This window comes from Mustelus asterias, chromosome 17 (assembly GCF_964213995.1).
Source record: "Mustelus asterias chromosome 17, sMusAst1.hap1.1, whole genome shotgun sequence".
Taxonomy (NCBI): Eukaryota; Metazoa; Chordata; class Chondrichthyes; order Carcharhiniformes; family Triakidae; genus Mustelus; species Mustelus asterias.
The window spans coordinates 28855860-28878556 of record NC_135817.1 but is presented as its reverse complement, the minus strand read 5'-3'; the positions used below and the strand labels follow the sequence as shown (position 1 = coordinate 28878556).

General features: G+C 40.8%; 1 protein-coding gene across 1 annotated transcript in view; it reads right to left on the bottom strand.

Moving 5' to 3' along the window:
* Window positions 1-14273: 14273 nt before the first annotated feature.
* The window catches only part of cnksr2a (connector enhancer of kinase suppressor of Ras 2a), a 467989-nt gene continuing 459565 nt past the window's right edge, over window positions 14274-22697 (bottom strand). The window contains exons 21-22 of the mRNA XM_078232430.1: window positions 20304-20497; window positions 14274-14523 (exon numbers count right to left, since the gene is read on the bottom strand). Of these exons, the coding sequence (XP_078088556.1) occupies window positions 14296-14523; window positions 20304-20497 (422 nt within the window). The 3' untranslated portion in view covers window positions 14274-14295. The remainder of the gene's footprint in view (window positions 14524-20303; window positions 20498-22697) is intronic.

Genomic DNA, 22697 nt, shown 5'->3' with positions numbered 1-22697 from the left:
TGAAACGTTTGTCATTTCATCTTTCCTGCTTTCCACCCTATCACTCTTCTCCTCATCCCTCCCCACTTTCACTTGCTCAAGTCCCATCATGTTTCTAACTTACTAGGGGACAGAGGTTTAAGGTGCAAGGGGCAAGGTGTAAAGGAGATGTACGAGGCAAGATTTTTTTTATAGAGGGTGGTGGGTGCCTGGAACTCACTGCAGGGGAGGTAGTGGAAGCAGATACAATAGTGACTTTTAAGGGGCATCTGGACAAATACACGAGTATGATTTAAATAGAGGGATATGGTTCCCGGAAGGGTAGGGGGTTTTAGTTCAGACGGGCAGCATGGTCGGTGCAGGCTTGGAGGGCCGAAGGGCCTGTTCCTGTGCTGTAATTTTCTTTGTTCTTTGATGAAAGGTCATTGACATGAAACATTAAGTCTGTTTTCCTCTTCACAGATGCTGTGAGCCCTGCTGAGTATTTTCAGCATTTTCTTTTATTTCAGATTTCCAGCATCTTGTTAGAAGTGAATTGTTACATTTACAACACCACGCAAGACATAGATTTTTGGTCACTTAAGGAATCAAGAGATATGTGGAATAGGAAGAAAATGGACCTGAGGTAGTAGACAGCCATGATTATATTAAATGGCTTGAGGGGCTGAATCGTATAATCCTGCTCCTATGTCATATATTATTTGATGAAAAATAAAAAAAATCCAGAATAAAAAAACAGCAGGTTATAGCTTATTCCATCTATGAATGTCTTTTGAACTCACCTTCTGTTTATTATGTGGTCAGGTAAAGTTAACCCCCTGCTTTTACTGTGCTAGGATTTTAACCTGTTTGCATCATTCTTAAAGCAAAAACATACATGTACAAATATGCACCCTGAACTCTGCTCACTGATGGTGAAAACTTTACTGTTACCAGCCTTAGATATTCTCTTGGGTAAGTAAATCCTGTAAGTGTGTTGTGGAACTGTTATATATTTAAAATGGTTGCATCTTTGCTGGTATAATTTCACGTGACCTGTGGTGGCATAAGCAGAGGGATTCATGGGCTTTTGAGGCTCTTCCATCTTGGACCTGCAACAAGCAACATCTTTTAAATAAACTTGCATCGTGTTTAACTTAAACCCACAAGAATGGCACCTCATTATTTTTCTCTTTGCTGCCATGGTGGCATAGTGGTTAGCATGAAATCAAACTAGCTTGGTTCCACAGTTATTCACTGCTCCCAGTGCAATTTTACCTTCTGCAGAAAGCCAACTTACTGGGTGACTGGAAAATGGCATCCTTGGTAAAACTTACAGGGTATGACCAGTTAAAACAAAACTCCTTCCAGCCTTTAGAAATGTTCAAAAGACATTTCAACCTACTGACCACTCAAAAACACTTGTTGAAATCAGCCCAGACATGAACTAAGCTTCTTCATTACTTGTGAACAAGTAACAGTCAAACCCATTTTTACTTGCTCCATTCTATTAAAATTCAGGGGAAAAAATAATAAGCCTCACACCCTGTTCCTTCTTTCAGTTGATGCACTTGTTCCTGCTGTTACTTTTCTTTTTAGACTGTCTCTAACAATAACCTTTTGCATTTTCTAAATTATGGGAGCCAATAAAGGTCAGAATCAAATAGATGAGAGATTTATGGAACAATTTCACAACTATTTCTTAATATTTGAAACAAAGAGCAACAACAGAACATTAATGCTGAAGTTTAGATAATTGGAAAGTTAGCACAGATGGAAAATTTAGTATTATAAGTGCCATCCAATTTGCTGAAGTGGTATTGCAAAGGTCAAAAAATTAACATCTCGTTGATTAACCTACTAATTAGCTTTCATGAACGTCTTAATCTGAGCCTAAAAGAATTAAACCTTAGTGCTGCGGGAGACTAGAGCTCTGTGATCTGATTATGTCTGAAAATGTGGGCATTATGTGGAGAGCACAGGTCGATGTTGGTCTTACAAATATGTGAAATAGGACCAGATAGAGAATCTGGTGAACTGGTGTGGCAACAATACTCTCTCCCTCAATGTCAACAAAATGAAGGAGATTGTCATCGACTTCAGGAAGCATAAAGGAGAACATGCCCCTGTCTACATCAATGGGGATGAAGTAGAGAGGGTCAAGAGCTTCAAGTTTTTAGGTGTCCACATCACCAACAACCGGTCCTGGTCCCCCATGCTGACACTATAGTTAAGAAAGCCCACCAACGCCTCTACTTTCTCAGGAGACTAAGGAAATTTGGCATGTCAGCTATGACTCTCACCAACTTTTACAGATGCACCATAGAAAGCATTCTTTTAGTTGTATCACAACTTGGTATGGTCCTGCTCTGCCCAAGACCGCAAGAAACTACAAAAGGTCGTGAATGTAACCCAATCCATCTTGCAAACCAGCTTCCCATCCATTGACTCTGTCTACACTTCCCAATGCTTCAGCAAAGCAGCCAGCATAATTAAGGATCCCATGCACCCCGGACATTCTCTCTTCCACCTTCTTCCTTCGGGAAAAAGATACAAAAGTCTGAGGTCACATACCGACCGACTCAAGAACAGCTTCTTCCCTGCTGCTGTCAGACTTTTGAATGGACTTACCTTGCATTAAGTTGATCTTTCTCTACACCCTAGCTATGACTGTAACACTACATTCTGCACTCTCTCGTTTCCTTCTCTATGAACGGTATGTTTTGTCTGTATAGCGCGCAAGAAACTACTTTTCACTGTATGTTAATACACGTGACAATAATAAATCAAATCAAATTAAAGAAGTAGCCCATTTGGCTCCTGAAGCCTGCTCTGTCATTAAATAAGATCATAGCTGTTCTGTATTTTGAATTCCACATTTCCATCTAACCCCCACATCCCACCACTGATAACTTTTGATTCTCTTGCCTAACAAGGATGAAATCATAAATGCCAATCAGAACTAAAGGTTTGGAGTATTGCCAAATTTGGGAAATGAGTTGGCCAAACCAGCAGCAGAAATTGTATAATTGGGAGCAAAAATTGTATGACACCACTGTTTCCTCAGGCAGTCAAGGAAGTTGGTATGGTCTGGGCAACTCTACTGAGTGACCTACAACACCATCGGAAGACCAACCAAGCAGTAATTGTAAGTATTAAATTAGGAACAAAGTGAGGGATGGGGGGGGGGGGGGGGGGGGGTGGAGAGAGGGATGGGGGAGGGGAGGGGAAGGTGGAGGGCTCTAATGAGGCACAGGTAATGTAACAGTAGTTGTAATTGTATTTTGTGATTGTTGAATATAAACCTTCTCTAAGGGCTGTGGGTTACTCAATAAAGCAATTGGGAATTATCAGAAGAAATTTATCTCACTGACCATTCTGTTCAAGCCATATACTTGCGAATCTCATATCACAAACACTTGGGTGTGAGGAGGGCATCTGAAGGAGAAAGAGGCTAACTAAACCCATTCTGAATGTAATGGGAGTTTTTAAAGTGGAACAGATCTTGGATTGTTTTTGTTTCAATGCCTACATTTTCATTGCACATGTATCAACATCAATTTGGAATTTTTGGGAGAGATATTTTTAGAAATTTGTCACAATAAGTTGGTTTTAAACATCACCAAAAGAAAGTTGTGTGTTGTTTCCTAAGCCCTGGGAAAGCAGACATCTCTGTAGAGAACAGGGTCAGGTTAAAAAGTGACATTTGAAAAGGACGTTTTGGAAGTAAGTATTGCATGGGAACTCAGTGAACTTCAAAGTGTAAGCTGCAGAATTCTAGGGTGGGCATAAGTTCATGTCAGGGGTGAGATACCCAAAATGTAGTATATTATGAGGGAAGTAATACAACATGGCAGTAAGCATGTGAAAGTGTTAAAGAAACATCTAATCTAAACTGGTTGCATTTGGCATTATGCCACAATGCTACTCCTGTCTTGGTAAACCTGCCAAACAAAGGTCACAAGGAGCAAGTTTCACAATTTTACCTTTTATTCCAAAGACTCCTGCAAAATAGACATGGAACTGCCGATTATTGCTGAGGTTATTTCAGTCTTTACTTTTTATACCTCAGGATACTTTGGAGTGCTAAAGAAGGCCTACACTCATTGCATTCATTTTACACAGCGGAACTCCAATTTTACCAGCCATGAAATGGGATGATTAGATGCTTCGCTTCTCAGTCACTTCCCACTCTACTCCATGTCATATTACCATATTGAATTTCTCTGCACTTTTCTTTTGTGCCTGCCACTTCTTTTCTTCTTTTCTCTCTCCTCCCCTTCACCTTGGCGAAGGTTGACTGCAAGTTGGAACATTTCTGAAGGCACTAATGAATTTTGCATTAATTGGCCCACACCCTTCAAAATTTACTAATCCCATTTTCCAATCATTCAATAAATTAGCTCTGCAGAAGGTAAAGCTGCACTGGGAGCTGAGAATAATTACAGAAATGAGCTGGCCAGGAAAGCATCCAGCACACTACACCGCTGGCACAACTACAATTTTGCTATTTTGGACTGGAATTCATCAGGACTCAGAAAGCTACTGTTCAGCCTCTATTTTAAACTCCAGGATGATCACTGTGGCTTGTTTTGAACTGGCCCAGTCTAATCCATTCCTTCTCCTTGAAAAGACATGCAAGACCTGAAGCAATGTTTCGCACAAGAGAATTATCCATGGTCCAGACATACTCTCAAAGCAGCAACCATAAACATAGAATTATCATGTACCTTGCCAATGGCATCAGTTTTCTTTTATATTAAAAATACTATCGCAAACCACATTTTAATTAGCTTATTATTTAAGTGCCGTGTTAAACAGACCAACCTTCTGCATTTTTAAAAATCTTATAGATCCAATCATCTCAATTTCATTATTGGGAGAATGGGTTTTAGTCCCCTTGCTTGAGGAACAGAAGATATATTGCATTGACCCAAACAGACGCCGGAGTGCGGCAACTAGGAGAATTTCACAGTAACTTCATTGCAGTGTTAATGTAAGCCTTATTTGTGACAAATAAAAAAGTGCTCATTTTCAGTAACATTTGACTAGCAACAAAGTAATCATTATCAAAATGTGGCAGAGATAAATTAGAAATTTTGTAGTAAATATAGTTTGACCCATCATAAATTGGTAGGTTTTGTAACCCATTTTGTAAACAGAGAAACTGTATTATACTGGAAGAGAGGCACTGTAAGGAATTAAATTCAAGGTTACTGCTGCAATCTATATAGTTGGTGAAACCTTGTTTTAACTTTCTTCTTTATCAAGTCCAATCCAAATTATAACTGTGACATGGCTGTGAAACCCAAGTATATAAGTAACAGCCTAAATTTGAGCAGAGGAAAAGAGGAACCATGGAGTAGTTTAAAATATAAAATGGAGACTTTTTTTTGTGTGTCATCACACATGACTGATGTTGCATAAACGTGTTACCTGCAGCAGAAATTTCACTCACTGACTTTCCACATGACTTACAACTGCAACTCAGAGAAGATACTTCCAAGGAAAATGAGATACAGATCTTCAAATTCCCAGATTTGTACTTTAGGGGAAAGCTTTAGTCTCCGGGACCTTTGCCAATTGTGAATTTAGGAGCTTTTCAAACTTCTCATCAGACACTATTTCCTGATGTTAAGGACAGAGAAGCTTTGCTAAGCCCACTGCTGCTCTTGATCTAATCCTCAGAGCATTCGAAGATGATTCTTCAATATTCTTTCTTTCCTCATGGGCAAGTGTCTGGTTGCCGCTCAGCAGCTCCCACTGCTGACACTCCAAACACTCAACAATATAGTACATTTCCACTGTAAAATTAACAATGGGCCAAACTTAAAACAACTGATCATCTTCTAAAACTACCGTGGATTTGCACAGAATCTTTCTGATTAGGAACTTCCCTAGAGAACTGCAAATTGAGTGCATAAAATGCACATGTAGACATGAGATGAAAAATAATAAAATATATAAAAATTTCAAGAACTTTATTTGACTATAGATTACCATATTCATAATCATCTTTGCTTTTAAGCTAAGAACAATAAAATATACACAACAAATAACATACATTGTCGAAAGGTTCATCTTTGTATCACAAGAAAGACTACTTTATGACTCCATGCTACACTTGCCACTTAGAAATAATGCAGTCGTTGAGAAACATCTTTCAAAATTTAGAACATTGAATGCAGTTCTTTACTAAGTAAAGTGCAAACCATAAAGCTGTTGCACAGCAACAGATCTTATTCTTCAAAACAAGGTTATAACTACATCATCTTTAAAGCCTGTAAACTACACTCAAAGTAGAAATAATTTTCCTTATATCAATACACTTATTTTTTGGTCCATTACAAAAAAATCTGTCACAATGTACAGTACAACAGAGGCATAATGCTTGGTATAAGTGCCACAACTTGATATCCTTACTCAAGTATTTTTCTTTGAAATAATGACAAGTATATAAAACTTCACAATTCATTTGTCAGTACCCATGCAGTACATATATTTTCAGTTTATACAAATATCTCTTTTTAGATTTCATTCTCAATTTGGAATCCATCCAAACCAAGGGGTATTATTGTCTGCCTGTCTTTCGTAGACTGAATTCATATTTCCTGTTCTGAAAGAAGGCCACTTTCCTATTCACTGGCAGTGGACAGTAAGGAAAATGCTCAGAATTAATCATTTTACAATATAATCTGGTATAGAGAATGAATTTTTGATTTTTTTTAAAATAAAGTTTCTCCCTCCCATTCACTGTTGCAGATATAACCTCTAAAATAAGTTTGTTGCACGCACAGAAAGTATATAATTCTTCAGCGAAGGATGCAATTTTTGTGTTTTTTTTTGTTATTTAAAGCATTAGGTTCCTGCATACATACACAAGTAACTGATCAATACAATGTGCGAAAAGATCTGTTTAGCATATGTGGTCATTTCAGTACATAATTTACTTTTTCAGCAGTAGTGCTGGGATAATACCAAACAATGCTCAAGTATAAACTACAGGCTTGCAGCAGCAATAGCAGCAACAGCAGTGCTTGTGATTATGAATACATTTAGTTGTTAGTTGACATAAGGTTAAAAGAACCTGCAAAGGCAACCAAGTTTCACTGCCTTGGGCCCAATTTTAGTTTTATTTTGAAAATCAGACCAAACTACTAAAGTTGTAAAAATCCTTACTTCACTATGAAGATACTCAATTTAACTTGAGTTACACTGTATCAGGTTTATTATATTGGTTAATATCTTGCCAAGTCTTTGCCAAGTTCCGGTTTACTTCTTAATCAGCAGTGTTGTAGCATAATCATTTGGGTTGTATACAGTTGCTCTGCCTTTCCCAATCCAAGTACCGTCTATACTGCACAATCTCTAATACTTCCAATAACGCATTAAGTGTATGTGTTGCATGTAACTTTATTTGAGGTTTGCTTCTAAAATATAAAACATTGTTCCCTAGTTCTGGCTTTGAGAGATTGGATTCATGTAAATACATAGAAAGTGCAATTTTTGTCCTTTGGTACATTATCATGTGCAAACAACTTCATCATAACAATAGCTTTTTGTAAGGAGAATAAGTTTTTGCCATTTGTGGGTATTCATGGTCTTGAGTAGGTACTGAAAAAAGAAATCATGGTGAATTAAATTTCACTGTAGGCACAAATGTGGTTAAGGGACCATGAAACTGTCAATGTTGTAAAAATCTAACTGGTTCATCAATGTGCTTAGGAAAGGGAACCTGCTGAACCTACCTAATCTGGGCTGTGTGTGATTCCTGTCTCTCTCAACTGCTGAAAATCTCCGTTCTCACTGGCAGCTGGGATTTTCCGGTGCCGCTCAAAGTGAATGGAGCTTTGGCTGGAATGTCACATTCTCCATTCCCACTTGCAGCAGGGCAGCCATGGATGAGATTGGAGAATCCCACCCTTGGTGAGTATTAATTTCCCTCTGGAGTGGTCTAGCAAACCACTCAATTCCATTAAACCTCTACTGGTGGTTGAGGGGAAAACCCCAACACCAAAACCTTCTCAGGGTAAGGAAGGACGGGCAATACATTCGGGGCTGGTCAACAATGCTTGCTACCTGAGAATGAATAAAAAATAAATCATGCCAGAAATTTAAAGCTTATCCTCATCATGCTTACATTAAATGCAAATCCACAACACAAGGTGAGGTGAACCTGGTACCCAGCTTAGTGGGAACCAAAATCTCACACAACAGGAGTTACAGTGAACAAAACACTACTTATTGATCAGAGTTCACAGTAGCAGTTGAAATGGAAATTAGGGCTCGAAAGGTTTACAGTTGAGTATTTTTAAACTGTGGAAATACTCCATCTGAAATAACTGAGTTTTGAGTACTTTTAATGAAGCTTGAACACTGTACTGACCAATGGGTCTGAATAGTTTTAAATAATATACATTAAGTAATTGTCTTGAGAACTTATATAAAGATTATGTGCATACATTTGATGAGAAAGTGATTAATGTAAAAATACTGATAGATGTTCAAAAAACTAGAAATGAAATAGCAAAACAAAAAAGTGACAATAAAACAGAATATAGAAATTAAAGACTAGAGATGGATGCTGTAGAGACAGGGTTCAAGTTAATGACACTGACGCCCAAGCAAGTCCTTCTCTCCTGAGATCCTACCCATTCCTGACCTTCCATCTTCCTCCAAACCCTCTCTTCAACCGTATAAAATCCAGCACTTCTACCTCTCTTCAGCCCTGAAGAAGTCATGTGGACTCAAAACGTGAACTCTGTTTCTCACTCCACAGATGCTGTCAGACCATCTTTCAGCATTTTCTGTTTTTAATTTCAGAGTTCCAGCATCTGCAGTGTTTTGCTTTAATTCAAGTTAGAGTGTTAATAGTTTATCTTGCTGAATGTTTGCACTGTGAAAGTAATTTTCACCCCGAAACTTGGACAATAAAGTGACAGAGAGGGTTATCTGAACATGATAGAACCAAGCTAGTTTTTGTTCCTTTGATCTCAGTGAAAATAAAAATTAGATAGACAATCTGCCTCTGCCTATTTATTTGCCCAGGTGATCAAAGTTAACATTCCCTCTGTTATATTCCTGACTGATTTGCATGTGGCATCTGTCCTCAAACAAGCGGTATGCATATGTGCACTCTTATAACTTAGGGCAATAATCATAGAAACATAGAAAATATGAATAGGAAGAGGCCATTTGCCCTTCGAGCCTGTTCCACCATTCATTATGATCATGGCTGATCATCCAACTCAATGGTCTGATCCTACCTTCCCCCCATATCCTTTGATCTCCTTTGCCCCAAGAACTATATCTAACTTCTTCTTGAAAACAATGTTTTGGCCTCAACTTTCTATAATAGCAAATTCCACAGGCTTACCACTCACTGGGTGAAGAGATTTCTTCTCACCTTAGTCTGAAAACGTTTACCCCATATCCTTAGACTGACCCCTGGTTCTGGATGCCCTCAACATCAGGAGCATCCTTTCTGCATCTACCCTGTCTAATCCTGTTAGAATTTTCTAGGTTTCTATGAATTCCCCCCGCATTCTTCTAAACTCTTCCTTCTATTTACACCGAAATCCTTAATTTATTTGCTGAATTTACCGTGTTACATTTGTCAAATGCAAACACTGCAACCGACTTGGTTCTAAAAGTCTACATAAAAACTCATTGACTCCTGCACAAAGTTCAGTGGAATTGTTGAAACTAGATAGGGTATAGGATATCCTGCACGCCAACCTCGCACTTATGTTTTGAGAGTTTTGTGAAGATGGACCCTGTACACAACCTTACAAGGACATTGTCGCAGGAGGATGGGTTCAGAGGCTTTTGGGGGAAATCTTGTTGAGAGGTAGGACGTCTTGCCTGCTGGCTGGAGAGCTGGCAAGAGACCCACGCTGCCTCTTTGCGGGAAGGCCCATTGAACCACATGTCAATCAGGCAGTGACAAAGCCAGCGGCAGGCCTAGTTTTGGCATCAAGACCTAGAAGTTGAAGTCCCACCAGCTACCAGCCAATCAGAGGCCGACCGCTCCTGTGTTCAGCAGCAGCACTGAGGAGATGTGACTGCTATTAGAAGGACAGGCACCAGAGTCTACAGAGTCTAGGATTGTGAAGCAACCCTGGCTACACATAAGTAATATGGCAGTGGTGGTCCAGAGTTCATAGTCATAAGTACTAGGAGCAGGAGTAGGCAGATCAGTCCCTCTAAACTGCTCCATCACTGACAATCAACTGCTTGGGTTTTAGCTGTCATGCACGCCACATAATAACAGGCCTGCCTGTAGTTGGGTTAATTTTTAATTCTGGTGGAGATGGTAAGGCAGCGAGATTCTGGTATGTCACCACCTTACTTAAGTAAATGCCCTTCCCTTCTCCAAGTTCACTACCAGCGAGAGTATAAGATTCCAGCTCTTCTGTCTTGTGCTCTCAACCAGTCAGTGCAAACATACCTTGGTATGATGATATACAGGCTGACCCATTGGTGGATCTGGGGGCCACCTAGGTTCTTGGTTGGGATTGTGCATATGGGTTTCAAATTCCCTTGGCTAGGGTGCTTCCACAGAACTTTCCAACCTTGCTGCAATGTTAGATGGCAAAGATCCACCCATATCATCAGAGCATTAGTCCAACCAGAGGTGATATATTAAGGGGGATTCCACTAACCACACAAACCTTGTAGGGCTGGCAGTGGAGTACTGGGCCAGACACACGTTGGGACTTAAGCTGAAACATGCTAACTCATGGGTTCTCAGGGCCTTTGCCTTTAAGTGGCAACTTTCAGTAACGAAACATTCCAAAGTGTGCTATTGGGAAACTGTAGCTACCATACTAGACATAGAAAGAAGTTAGAAGAGGTGATCAAAGGCACAGTTAAAGAAGGAAGTTTTGAAGATGCTTTTTGAAGTGGTGTGTGGGCCCACTTTGTTCTCCAAATCATTGTGTACTCTATAGGGAATACCCATGTCTGGCAGAAACTGGTTTATGCAAAATTCTTGAAGTCAGCAAAAGCTCCTTCAGCATTTGCAAGACCTCTTTCTGTAGACATGTGCAACTCAAAGCAACAATGGAAATACCCAAGCACTTGTAGAATCATAGCAACATTGAGAATAAATCAACCATAACTAACCTGCATGTACTTCTGATCTCTTTAAATAGCGTGATGGGAGTGAAGGGTGGGTTGGGTCCTTCCTACTGCGTGTTCAGTTGTGCAGAGTTAAGAGAGAGCATTAGCTGGAGCGTGTGCTCCAAAATGGGACTGCAGGTGTCAAACCAATGTTGCATGCTGATTGACATCAGCATCTGACAACTCTGCATTACTCCAGTGGTTGTTCACTGCACCCTTGCCAATGCCTACACCAGTATGGCAGCCATCATGATTCACTCCACGTGGGTGCATCTGCCGCAGGTGACATTTTGGAGCACTAAGGGCACATGTAGCCCCCAAAAAACAGGAGCAAAGCAGCTCAATTTCTTAACCCTAGATATTGTGGTTAAGATTATAATATAAATGCTGCCCTTTTGCGATCTGTTTTGACTTTAATGTTGCACGCATTAGTCAATTGAAGGATTGTCGTCCAAGCTGCTGTGAAATGATCAATGTACACTGTTCAATGGAATTGTTTGAATGGCTGTCCCATATTAGACATTACTATGGTCACTGTCACAAGTTGACAGTTATTTTACACTGGATGATAGGAAGCTTCTCCTAACACTAAGTATGACAAGGCTACTTTGACTTTGTTCTGTTTCAAGTTGATATGTCCAATTCCAACAAGCAATGAACAATTAGTGATTGAATGAATGCAATTTTCAGGTGGAGAATATATTGAACAATCCAAAATTCATAATCTTGCAGTCCAGTAAGATTATACTGGAAGGTAATTATCCTTGGGATGCCATATTATTCTCAGTCTTGCAAACAAATGACCTTACAGATTTGTAAAATGTCTATATACAGGGAGGAGTTTATGGGTTTTTATGCCTGTAAAATACCAGTGGGTTCTTTTGACTACAAACTATTCACGTGCCGAAGCATACATGACAGAGTTTAGCTCAGTCTGTTCAAAATTTTCCACATAAGAACAGCATCATCTTGATGTAATTGTAATGTACTGCATGAAGGTACAAACTGTCTCTTAAGATTAGAGAACCCTTTACTCTTTCTGCCATTTTGCACCGGAGGACTGCTTCCACTCTGATTTACTCACTGGACTCAGCCATTCTTCACTGGTACCTCGTGACAATTGTGGTACCTCCGCAGAATAATCTAAGTGAGACAGGAGTTCAGTGAAGTGGAGAAATTGACACTGCGCCTTGCTGCATTTAAACATTTTTTCAAGGTGCTGAGCCACTTTTGTGCGGTGGCATGGTAAACTTTCGATAGTTAGATCTATTAAAATTTCCAATATACCTACAATTTGGACAGTTCTGAATCATCATAAACAATTGATTATCTTCTGCAGGGTGTACAAGTCCGGGTTGTGTCACCATTAAATAAAAGTTTTTGTTTAAAAAATACGAGGACAAAGGGTTCTTTGAATGGTGAGATAAATCAGTTGTACCAATGAGCAGAATGAATGTAGGTGCAAAAAGGACAGAAATAAACAATTAAAATATAGTGATAAATACAGAGAATATTTTTGCAGGAGTGCCAGTAGCTAATTTGACAAAATTGTTTCAAATTATGGCAAATTATTATGGCGAGTTTGAAAAGCAGATTTTTTAATTATACACCAATCACACATTCACATAATGCAATCATGATTTTATTGCTGGTCTGATTGCAGATTTGAAGACAGTTTATTTGAGGTTTCTTCTTTCCCAGGCAGTCTGAAACTTCATTAATATAAACACATTAAGGCCAACTTTAACATTGGGCAGAACGTGGGCAGGCAAATGGGTAGAGAGAGAGTGGGTAACTGGCGCAGAGTGGGAGGCCAGCTGGCAGGAAGTGGGTAGTGCAGAGCTCCAGAGGGCAGTTGGAAGAGCACGGGCAGACAGTGGACAGAGTGGGGATGGGCAATTGGAGGAGTGTTGGGGGGGAGGGGGGGCAAAGGTTGGAGTGTAAGTAAGCAATGGGTGGTTCCTGGGCGGGCAGCGGGTGGAGTACAGCTGCCCATTCTTGCTGGCACACACTATTTGGAGGCCTGATTTACATTCTGGTCTGCCGGTGAGCTGCGGGTGTCCAGATGCATTGTGCTGACTTTCGTAGAGTGGGAAATCACTGTGAGAGCCTTGGATGGGATGCAGGGGAAGGGGGAGGGGGCATGGTGTGAGGTGATCTATGGGAGCCTCAGACGTTCCAACAGCAATCCATTTTGTTTTTTTGTGGGCTCAGAAAAAGCGCTCTATTCCTCTTGACCCCATACTGAAAAAAATGATGGCCCATATCTTAAGGGAACTTCAATGTTTACTAGTTTGGCTGCGTACCTCCCAGTAGAAATTGCTGTCCGACAGATGCGGACTAGTTTTACCTTGTATTTGCAGTCAGCGTCCTCTGTGTGTTATAGAACCTCCATTTGTCGATCATCATAAAGCTCTTGAATGCTGAAGCCCCATGTGAAAGGCCTGGGCAAAAATGGCAGCCAGGGGTGGCATTTGCAGCCTGTTATTTTAATTTGATTGCCTCATTTCAGTGGGCAGGCTTGTTAAATTTGGCCTTATTGTGCACTGGGGATGGATTTTACTGGTGTACCAACACATGGCGCCGTAATGTGGCAGCATTTGGAGTGGAAGCCGGTGGGGGAATGTGGGGTGGGGAGGGGAATCCTGATTCCCTGCATCCTAGCGGGTAACTCTAGTGAGCTAGAGGGGACATGAAGGTACAATGCAGATTCCTTCTTCAGCAGTTTCTCATCATCTGCTGCACATGTGTTCAAGGAACTATGTGCAACATGGGAGTAAAAAAGCAAAGGAAAAACAAAATCATATTCATGAGCACTCCTTGGCTCTTTTCACCCTAATTCATTTTTATTAGTCGACTTGCAAGGACACGGCTGCCTTTCTGGGTAGGGGAAAATAACTCGTGTCATTTTTATCATTGGCACACCACAATAAAGTCACACATAAGCCACAGAATGATGTTATCATGACCCAAGTGGCATCAAGACATCTATTTATAAAGGAGAGACAAAGCTTTCCCAAGAATCTTACAAAGACAACAATGCCCCTTCAAACAAACTATAACCATTTGTATCCAGAATCTAATGCGAAGCCAACTAACATTGGAATTAAATTGGAGTCAGTGTACGAAGAAAATACTTACATCATGACTCACCAGTATAAAGTAAGCAGTCAAAAATGATTATATTTAATACAAGGCCTGCTGAGAAACTGTTCATACATGGGTTTCAATGTATGAGTGGGTGTGCACCAGAGGCGGTGTTGGTGTTGGTGTCGGTGCAGCTTGCTCAGTTGCCCCGTTTACTGATTCTGTGGCTGCATTGTTCTGACAGATATCCATGAAAAGCTCTACGTAGGTTTGTTTCCACCCCTGAAACTCTTTGGATGTCAAGCTGGGATTGTCTAGAATCTTGTCTATAATCGCTACTTCTCCTTCTTTTGCCTGAGGGTGAATAAAACAGAAAATAAAACCCACATCGTTAAAGAAACAGGAAATAAAAACACAATAGTAATATTTATGTACGAAAAGAATAATGCTTCATTAGAATTCAGGTGTTTGGTAAAACATTGATCCACAGACTTCCGACAGAACCATTTGTCTTTTATTGTGCTGCTTTTTATGTGTAGCTGTATATATGAATGTCTGAGAAATATCAGAAGAGTCAGATAAACATTGTAGACATTGAATTTCAAACCATGGCAATTGGCAGGTCTACTCCAGGAACATTTGTTACAGGGTTCCTAAGCTAAATTGAGTAGGTTTATGGCTAAATTTCTTTGATTCCTTTGTGTTGATTGTGTCATTAAACTTATTTTTAGACTTGTGTACTCGGTGGCTTGAAAAGTAACCTGGTTGGACAAAGCAATTGGAGCAATTTATTTTTAGCCGCTTGATTAGTTCGATGCGTTTTACTTGCTGATTTGTGAACAGCTGTATTGAATAATAAATTAGCAATTTGACTGGCCAGTCTTGCGGCGGCTGTTGGTTGGCAGATTTTTCGATCTGTCAAGTGAAAGGACTCGTCTTTGATCAACTCAGATAAGTCACTTGATTAAATGTGACCTAAGATTTGACTCAATCATGCTTTTCTTTGAGCCAAGAGTGATTACTCGAGGAGTGATGTCTTTCAAGGTCTGACTCATAAGACGTGAGATTAATAATACAGATAGGGTGAAATGAAGTGTAAGTGAAATAGTTCACATAAATTTGACACGATTGACTAAAGGGTAGAACGGTTTTCTGCATTTGGGAAGCTAGAGATGTGGGCACTAAAAACAAACTTAATATTTTAGTCATTCAGAATGAGCATATATTTGAGGACTCTCTCTTACACATAGGGCAGAATTCTTCCACTTTGGGACTTTGAAATTACTATAACCAGGGAGAAGATACTAGGTAACTGAAGGGTTTAAAAGACTGATCCAGAAGGTTAGACCCCAATGGGTTGGGGGTAGAGTAGTGGCATGGATTGAGGATTGGCTGACTGATAGAAAACAGAGGGTTGGGATAAATGGGTCCTTCTCCAGTTGGCAGTCTGTAACTAGTGGGTTCCCGCAGTGTTCAGTTCTCGGACCATAACTATTTAGAATCTATGTCAATGATCTACAAGCAGGGACAGAGTGTAACATAGCAAAATCAGCTGACGACACAAAAATAGGTGGGAAATCAGGCTGTGATGAGACGATAAAAAGTTTACAAATCGATACTGACAGGCTAGGGGAATGGGCCAGAATCCAGCAGATGGGGTTTAATGTGGATAAATGTGACGTTTCCCATTTTGGCCTGAAAAATAAAAGGGCAAATTACTATTTAAATGGGAAACAGATTCAAAAGTCATCTGTGCAGAGGGATCTGGGTGTTCTTGTACATGAGTCTCAGAAAGTGGGTATGCAGGTGCAGAATGTGATAAGGAAAGCAAATGGAATCTTGGCATTTATTGCAAAGGGTCTAGAGTATAAAAGTAGACAAGTGTTGTTACAATTGTATAAGGCATTAGTGAGACCACACTTGGAGTACTGTGTTCAGTTTCGGTCACCTTCTTTGAGGAAGGATGTGGTGGCACTGGAGGCGGTTCAGAAGAGGTTCACTAGATTGATTCCAGGTTTGAAGGGGCAGTCATATGAGAAGTAGTTGAGTAGTTTGGGCTTGCACTCGTTGGAGTACAGAAGAATGAGGGGGGATTTGATTAAGGTGTTTAAAATAAGACCATAAGACATAGGAGCAGAATTAGGCCACTCAGCCCATCGAGTCTGCTCCGCCATTCATTCATGGCTGATATTTTTCTCAAGGCTGGCAACTGTTCCACCCACCTGCCTTCAACAGATGGGTTCAAAAGTCCCAATGCCCTACTGAAATACCAGTCCAGCACACTCCTATCACTCTCTCCAGCCCACCTGTCTTCATCAGACCATGCAGGATGTCAGCAACCCAGAGGGAAAAGGCTAGCAACCTTAAGAAGAAATCTGTTCAGCGATTCAACCAACCTCCTACTTGAGCCTGTGAGATGCCCATGCCCCATTTGGACCTCTACCCAGCCCAACTGGAGTTTTTGTGCATCCGCTCCCCATAAACAATGTGATATCCCTTTGACCTCCTTGTTTGTGATACTTTCATGCAGCTTTGTCAGGGTCCAGCTTCCCTCCCCTCGGTCTTCCCTTTGCCTTCCGTTGTTCGTCTTTTTCACCCACCTCCTTGCCCCTCTGTCTGCCATCGTGTGCCTGTGCCCTTCCTCCACCCCCTTTGCAGTTGTCCTCCTTCCACATTGCCCTCCCCCCCTGTGTTTGATAGGCCACACCCCCACTAGGGCAGTACTGTTCCCACTTCGAAGTCTCTGGCCAACTGAAGGCTGCGTTGTGCATGCCACGCTTTATCAATCAGGTTTGACACTTATGTGATTTCCCACTGGCAAGATTTGAAGGCGTGAAGGGGTGCCAGCGGGCAGCTGTTTTTATGAACTTTCATACATGCAAATTACTGCAAATGGCATTCACACCACCTGCTGGCAGGAAGACTGACCTGTCACCAATCCACCATTGGGAAAACTGCAACCTGATTTTACGCCAATGGGTTTCCAACTTTTTGGCTCCCACTAGACTCTCTGCACCTGCCCGCCATCAAACCCAGCGTGGGTGGGACGGGAGAATTCCGCTCATTGTACTTGGCGCTGACGTGAGTAAGTGGGTGAGTTGTTGACCTGGGTGTGCTGCAGCCTACCTTACTTTAAACATAAAGATAAATCTCTGTTCATTGGAAGCTCTTTGCTGTTTGACAAACACTTGCTTTAGGGACAAATAACATCATCCTAAAATTGCCCAAACCATAATGCTGCACAGAAGGAAAAATGTTGGGCAGAACGTTGCAGCAGTTCAGGCCAACAGGCTTCTCTGGTCCCGCTGCTGTGAACGGAGATTTGGCTGAGCGCCAGATTCTCTGTCCTCACGGCTGCGGAGTGTGAACAGCTGGAAGATCCCGCCCATTATTTTCTAAGACCGAATTCACAAAAAGTACAAATTCAAAAGGCAAGGAGCTTATTATATTTTAAATATTTTCAACTTGCAAATTTATGATAAACAATCGACGAATCAGGATATCTCATCAATATTTTACAGTCTTTTAAAATAAATATAACCAAATAGTAAAGTGTTAATGAATAGCACACCTGAATGCGTCAAAGGAAGCAACAGGGAGAAAAATGGAGGTGAAATAACTAAACATCCAGAAATTCAGTAAACATTTTCTATTTTGAAAAAAACAGATGTCAACGTTGTACATTTGGTGACAGAGTGCTGCCACAGGAAACTGTCACATAAATGAGCCACCCGCACCAACTCCCAGGTTTTCTGGCCATTTGTGATTTTGGGAATTTTTATAGGGTCAGCAGGAGTTGAAGCAGCCAGTATTGGTTTTAAATTTTGGAGCCTGGTTTCCCTGTTGCCATGATTAATAGGTATTGCACAATTAATACATCAGTTGACCTGCCGGCTTGCAATTCTCAGAAGAATCTGGCTGAGGATGTATCTGCCACACCTGATACAGACCCAAACCTCAGGCCAAAAGTGTTTCGCCAACTAGAAGCTCCCAGCTAAAACGCTGAGACCTAAAGTGACAACGCTCACTCACCTCTACATTGCAACCTATCATCAAAACCACTTACTTCCATCTCCACAATATTGCGAGCTGTGACTCCTAAATCGTTCTTGCCTCTACTTAAAACTCTCATCTAATGCCTTTGTCAAAGTCATACTTAATTTCTCTAATGCTTTGTAACATTATCTTTGGTCCTGCCTCAGCATAACTTCTGCTGAAGCCCTAATCAATCCTTTTGTTTCCCTAAGCTTAACTTCCAACTCTCTTCTGGCTGGCCTCCCATCTCACACCCTCCATAAACCTGAACTTAACTAAAATGTTGCTGCTCCATTCCTAACTCACACCAAGTCCCACTTACTCATTTGACCTTGTGCTCACTGGCTTGCATTGGGCTCCTGGTCTATCAACCTCTCAATTTTAAAATTTCCATCCTTGTTTTCAAATTCCTCCATGGCCTTGGTCTTTCATATCTCCCTAACCTCACCTAGTCCTACAAAGCTCTGAGATCCCTTTGCTCCTCTGGTTCTGGTCTCTTTCGTATCTCCAATTTTAAATGCTCAACAAATGGCAGTCATGCTTTCAACTGACTAGATCCGAAAGTCCAGAAATCCTTCTCTAAAGCTTTCTGCCTCTTTATCTTGTTTTGAGTTGCTCCTTAAAACATACCTCAGTGATCAAGCTTCTGGTCACTTGTACTAGTAGCTCTTCATGTGGCTCAATGGCAAATTAAATTTGATAACATTCTTATGAAGCACCCTGGGACATTTTACTACATTAAAGGTGCTATTTAAATGCAAACTGTTGTGGTTCTTCTCAATAAACCCCATGCGGTCAACCTTGCACATCTTACCTATTCAGAACCCTGCAACTCGGAATACATTCTGCATTACATTCTGCCCTTCCTGATTTCCAGTGGCTTGTTATTATCAAATACATTGTCTTCAAAATCTTTGTCCTTGCCTATAAATCCATCCATGGACTCAGTCTACTCTACTGCTGAAACTGTCCTCAACCCTATATCCCAGACTCCACTCTGCCCTACTTTTATCTGGCCTCGCCTTCAATCGAATTCTCAAAACTGATCTCACCACACATCTCCAAATTCCAGCTGATGTCCAAATTTTCTTTTAACCACAATGTACCAAAACATCAGGAGATCATGAGTGTCTACAAGTGTAATTTGTTATTACTAAGTTTAGCCCAGCTGTGAATTGTATGCCTACTCCAACGCAAGCTAATTGCAACATCGTTCGTGGTACCCAGGTCAATCATCAGGGTTGATTCCAGTACGTGTGCGGTTTTGAGCTATTTACTGGATAAACCTGCTCCGCCATTGGGGATCTACAATCTTCAAAGCATTAAAACGACAACAGGGTAAACAGAACAATAACAAATCATGTTTATGTAGTACACTTAACACAGCAAAACATCCCAAAGCACTTCAGAGTTCAGGATTGCAACTCATCCAAGAATCAACTTGCTATAGCACAGAAACAGGCTGTGGAAAACTCAGGCTCATTCTCCATTTTAAGTCAGCACAATGATAGCTATGAAGTTGAGGGTGGCACTCCAGAAGTAAAGCTGGGTATCATCAGCTTACATATGAAAGGCAACCCATGCTTCTTCATAATGCTGTCAAAAAATAGGCATCCTGGGAGGAATAGGAGAGGGTCAAGGATGGAACCTTGGGGAACAGCAGAGATGACTCTGCAGGCACAGGACGAGATGCCATTGCAGGGCGATTGGATTCAGTATCACAGGTAGTTACAGCACCACATGAGGACAATATTACAGAAGTGAATCACAGAGACGAGACATGGAGGAGGATGCCATGGCTTACTGGATCAAAAGTGGCAAAGAGTTATAGGAGCACCTGGAGGCCTAATGCTTTGTGGTGAAAATCATAAAGAATATTGCTGGTCACCCTGAACAGTGTGGTTTCGGTGTTGTGCAGGATAGACACTAGATTGAAGGGTTGGGAGTAGGAAATGCCGGATATCAAGTTAGGTGGTGACGATGCATTCCAGACCCTTAGAAAGCAAGGGTAGCTTGGAAAAAAAACAGTGAAGTTACAGCCAGTTATTCTGACTAATTTAACAATAATGATTTCCTTAAACAAAAAGGGAATGTCCTACCTTAATTGTGCTCTTTAGAATTCTAAGCTTATGCAATTTTTCATTGATAACTGGATTGTCGCATCTCTTTACAAAGGACTTCTTGAATTCCTGTTTGGTGGAAAGGCGATGCTCTCCTAATGGAGACACACTGGCGTTCTCCAGTGCCTTGTACAAATCCTGCAAAGAGTCGCCTGTTTTCTCTGGTGTGGGTTCTGGTAAAGAATTAAATTCGATGAGTCTAGGATAAGTGAACGTCTGAGTGCAGCATTCTCACTTCATAAAGTGTCTGGCATAATCCTGATTTGAAAGAAAAGAGAGACTGAATGCTGAGTTAGCTCACTGACTTCACTAAAACTCTCGACCTGATGACGTACACAGTCCACATCTAAAATGGAAAACTTATTTATAAAAGCTGAACTGACTCCTATTAACTTTGATTCGTCTGGATCACCAGATTTGACCAAACGATAGTTTTCAGCCTAACTACAAAATTTACAAGCTAATTCAGAATTTCAAGAGTCAAGGAAAACCCTACAACAAAAATGAAGAACAACTATGTTAGCCAAAGAATTATTCAGTAAATTCAAAGGCAAAGGCCACTTATTAGTTGTCACTAAAAAAGTCTTGACAAGGTGCGATAACACTTTACAGTACACTTTCAGTATCCTTTTTTAGAAAATAGCCTCAGTTACGACTATGAAGACTGCCCCATTGCTGAGCGACGTCTTTGTAACTTGGCAACTAATCAAATCAATGGTGTGTGACCTCTTAAATTTTACTTGTTTTTTTTTACTGTGATCTTCACCTTCTTTGGTGATGTTTGACTCCATACCTGAGACCTATTCTTGATCATATTTTCACTGTCTCTGGGTCTGACAATTTCCCCCCCTTTTTTGTGGAATGGAGTGTAAACAACCATATTGTTAGGGTCATTCAGAACCTCCACAAACTAATTGCTCTGTTGGCTCATAAGAAGTTAGTAAAAAGAACACAATTTACAGCACTGCAAGGGGTGATTGCTGTTTGAACAGGAATTAGATGTTCTCAAAATCAATGGGCAACTATGCAGCATCAGTACATTACTGTCTCTAAGGCCAAAGGTTTATTTAGCTGAGGAACAGTGATGGGCACTGGAGTCATAATTGGAACCAAGAAGACTACTGGAGATACTTTAAAAGTAGAAAAGCAATTTGGAAAAAAAGAACACAGCATACAAGGCATGAGTGTCTGACTAAGTGAAACGGTAGATGATGGTACAAGTAGGAATGGGCAGAGAGAAAACAAAAGGATTATATTCAACACCAAGATAACACGAAGTAGGAATAAAGCACTAGTACGAGATTACAACTGCAACACATGAAGTATTCAGAGTCTATATGTACTCAATTTCTCTCAGCCAGGATTTGAACCTCTGCTGGTATCACACTTTTTAACTTTCCTGCAGAATTAGGATCACCATCTAAACTCAGAAAGATGCTCATTCCTTTTCATATCAGGCAGCCATGTCATGGAAGTAATTATTCTGACCCATCAGCGAACAATATGACAGATTTTTTGCAGGTTAGTTTATCACAAGAAAAACAGAATTGTTCTTTCTTTTCTGTGCTGTGTGTTGGAAACAGAAAACATAAAACTACTTAGTCAAAGAAATTATTCCTTTAAAGAGTACCAATCTCCTTTCAAACAATGTCAAAGAATGCTCAATATCTAGCGATAGGATATCCCAAAAGTGACAAATACCATCATTTTTATTTGATCGCAATGACAATTTGCATTAATTGACATCTTAAAGAGAGAAGAACAGTGTAGAAAGCGTCACAGGGACATGAGACAAAAATGCATAGCTTGCCAAAGGAGTTATTCAGCAGTGTGCAGTATTGGTCCCCTTATATGAGGAAGGATATATTGGCATTGGAGGGAGTGCAGAGAAGGTTCACCAGGTTGATACCGGAGATGAGGGGTTTGGATTATGAGGAGAGGCTGAGGAGATTGGGTTTGTACTCGTTGGAGTTTAGAAGGATGAGGGGGGATCTTATGGAGACTTATAAGATAATGCGGGGGCTGGATAGGGTGGAGGCGGAGAGATTCTTTCCACTTAGTAAGGAAGTTAAAACTAGAGGACACAGCCTCAAAATAAAGGGGGGTCGGTTTAAGACAGAGTTGAGGAGGAACTTCTTCTCCCAGAGGGTGGTGAATCTCTGGAATTCTCTGCCCACTGAGGTGGTGGAGGCTACCTCGCTGAATATGTTTAAAGCGCGGATGGATGGATTCCTGATCGGTAAGGGAATTAAGGGTTATGGGGATCAGGCGGGTAAGTGGTACTGATCCACGTCAGATCAGCCATGATCTTATTGAATGGCGGGGCAGGCTCGAGGGGCTAGATGGCCTACTCCTGCTCCTATTTCTTATGTT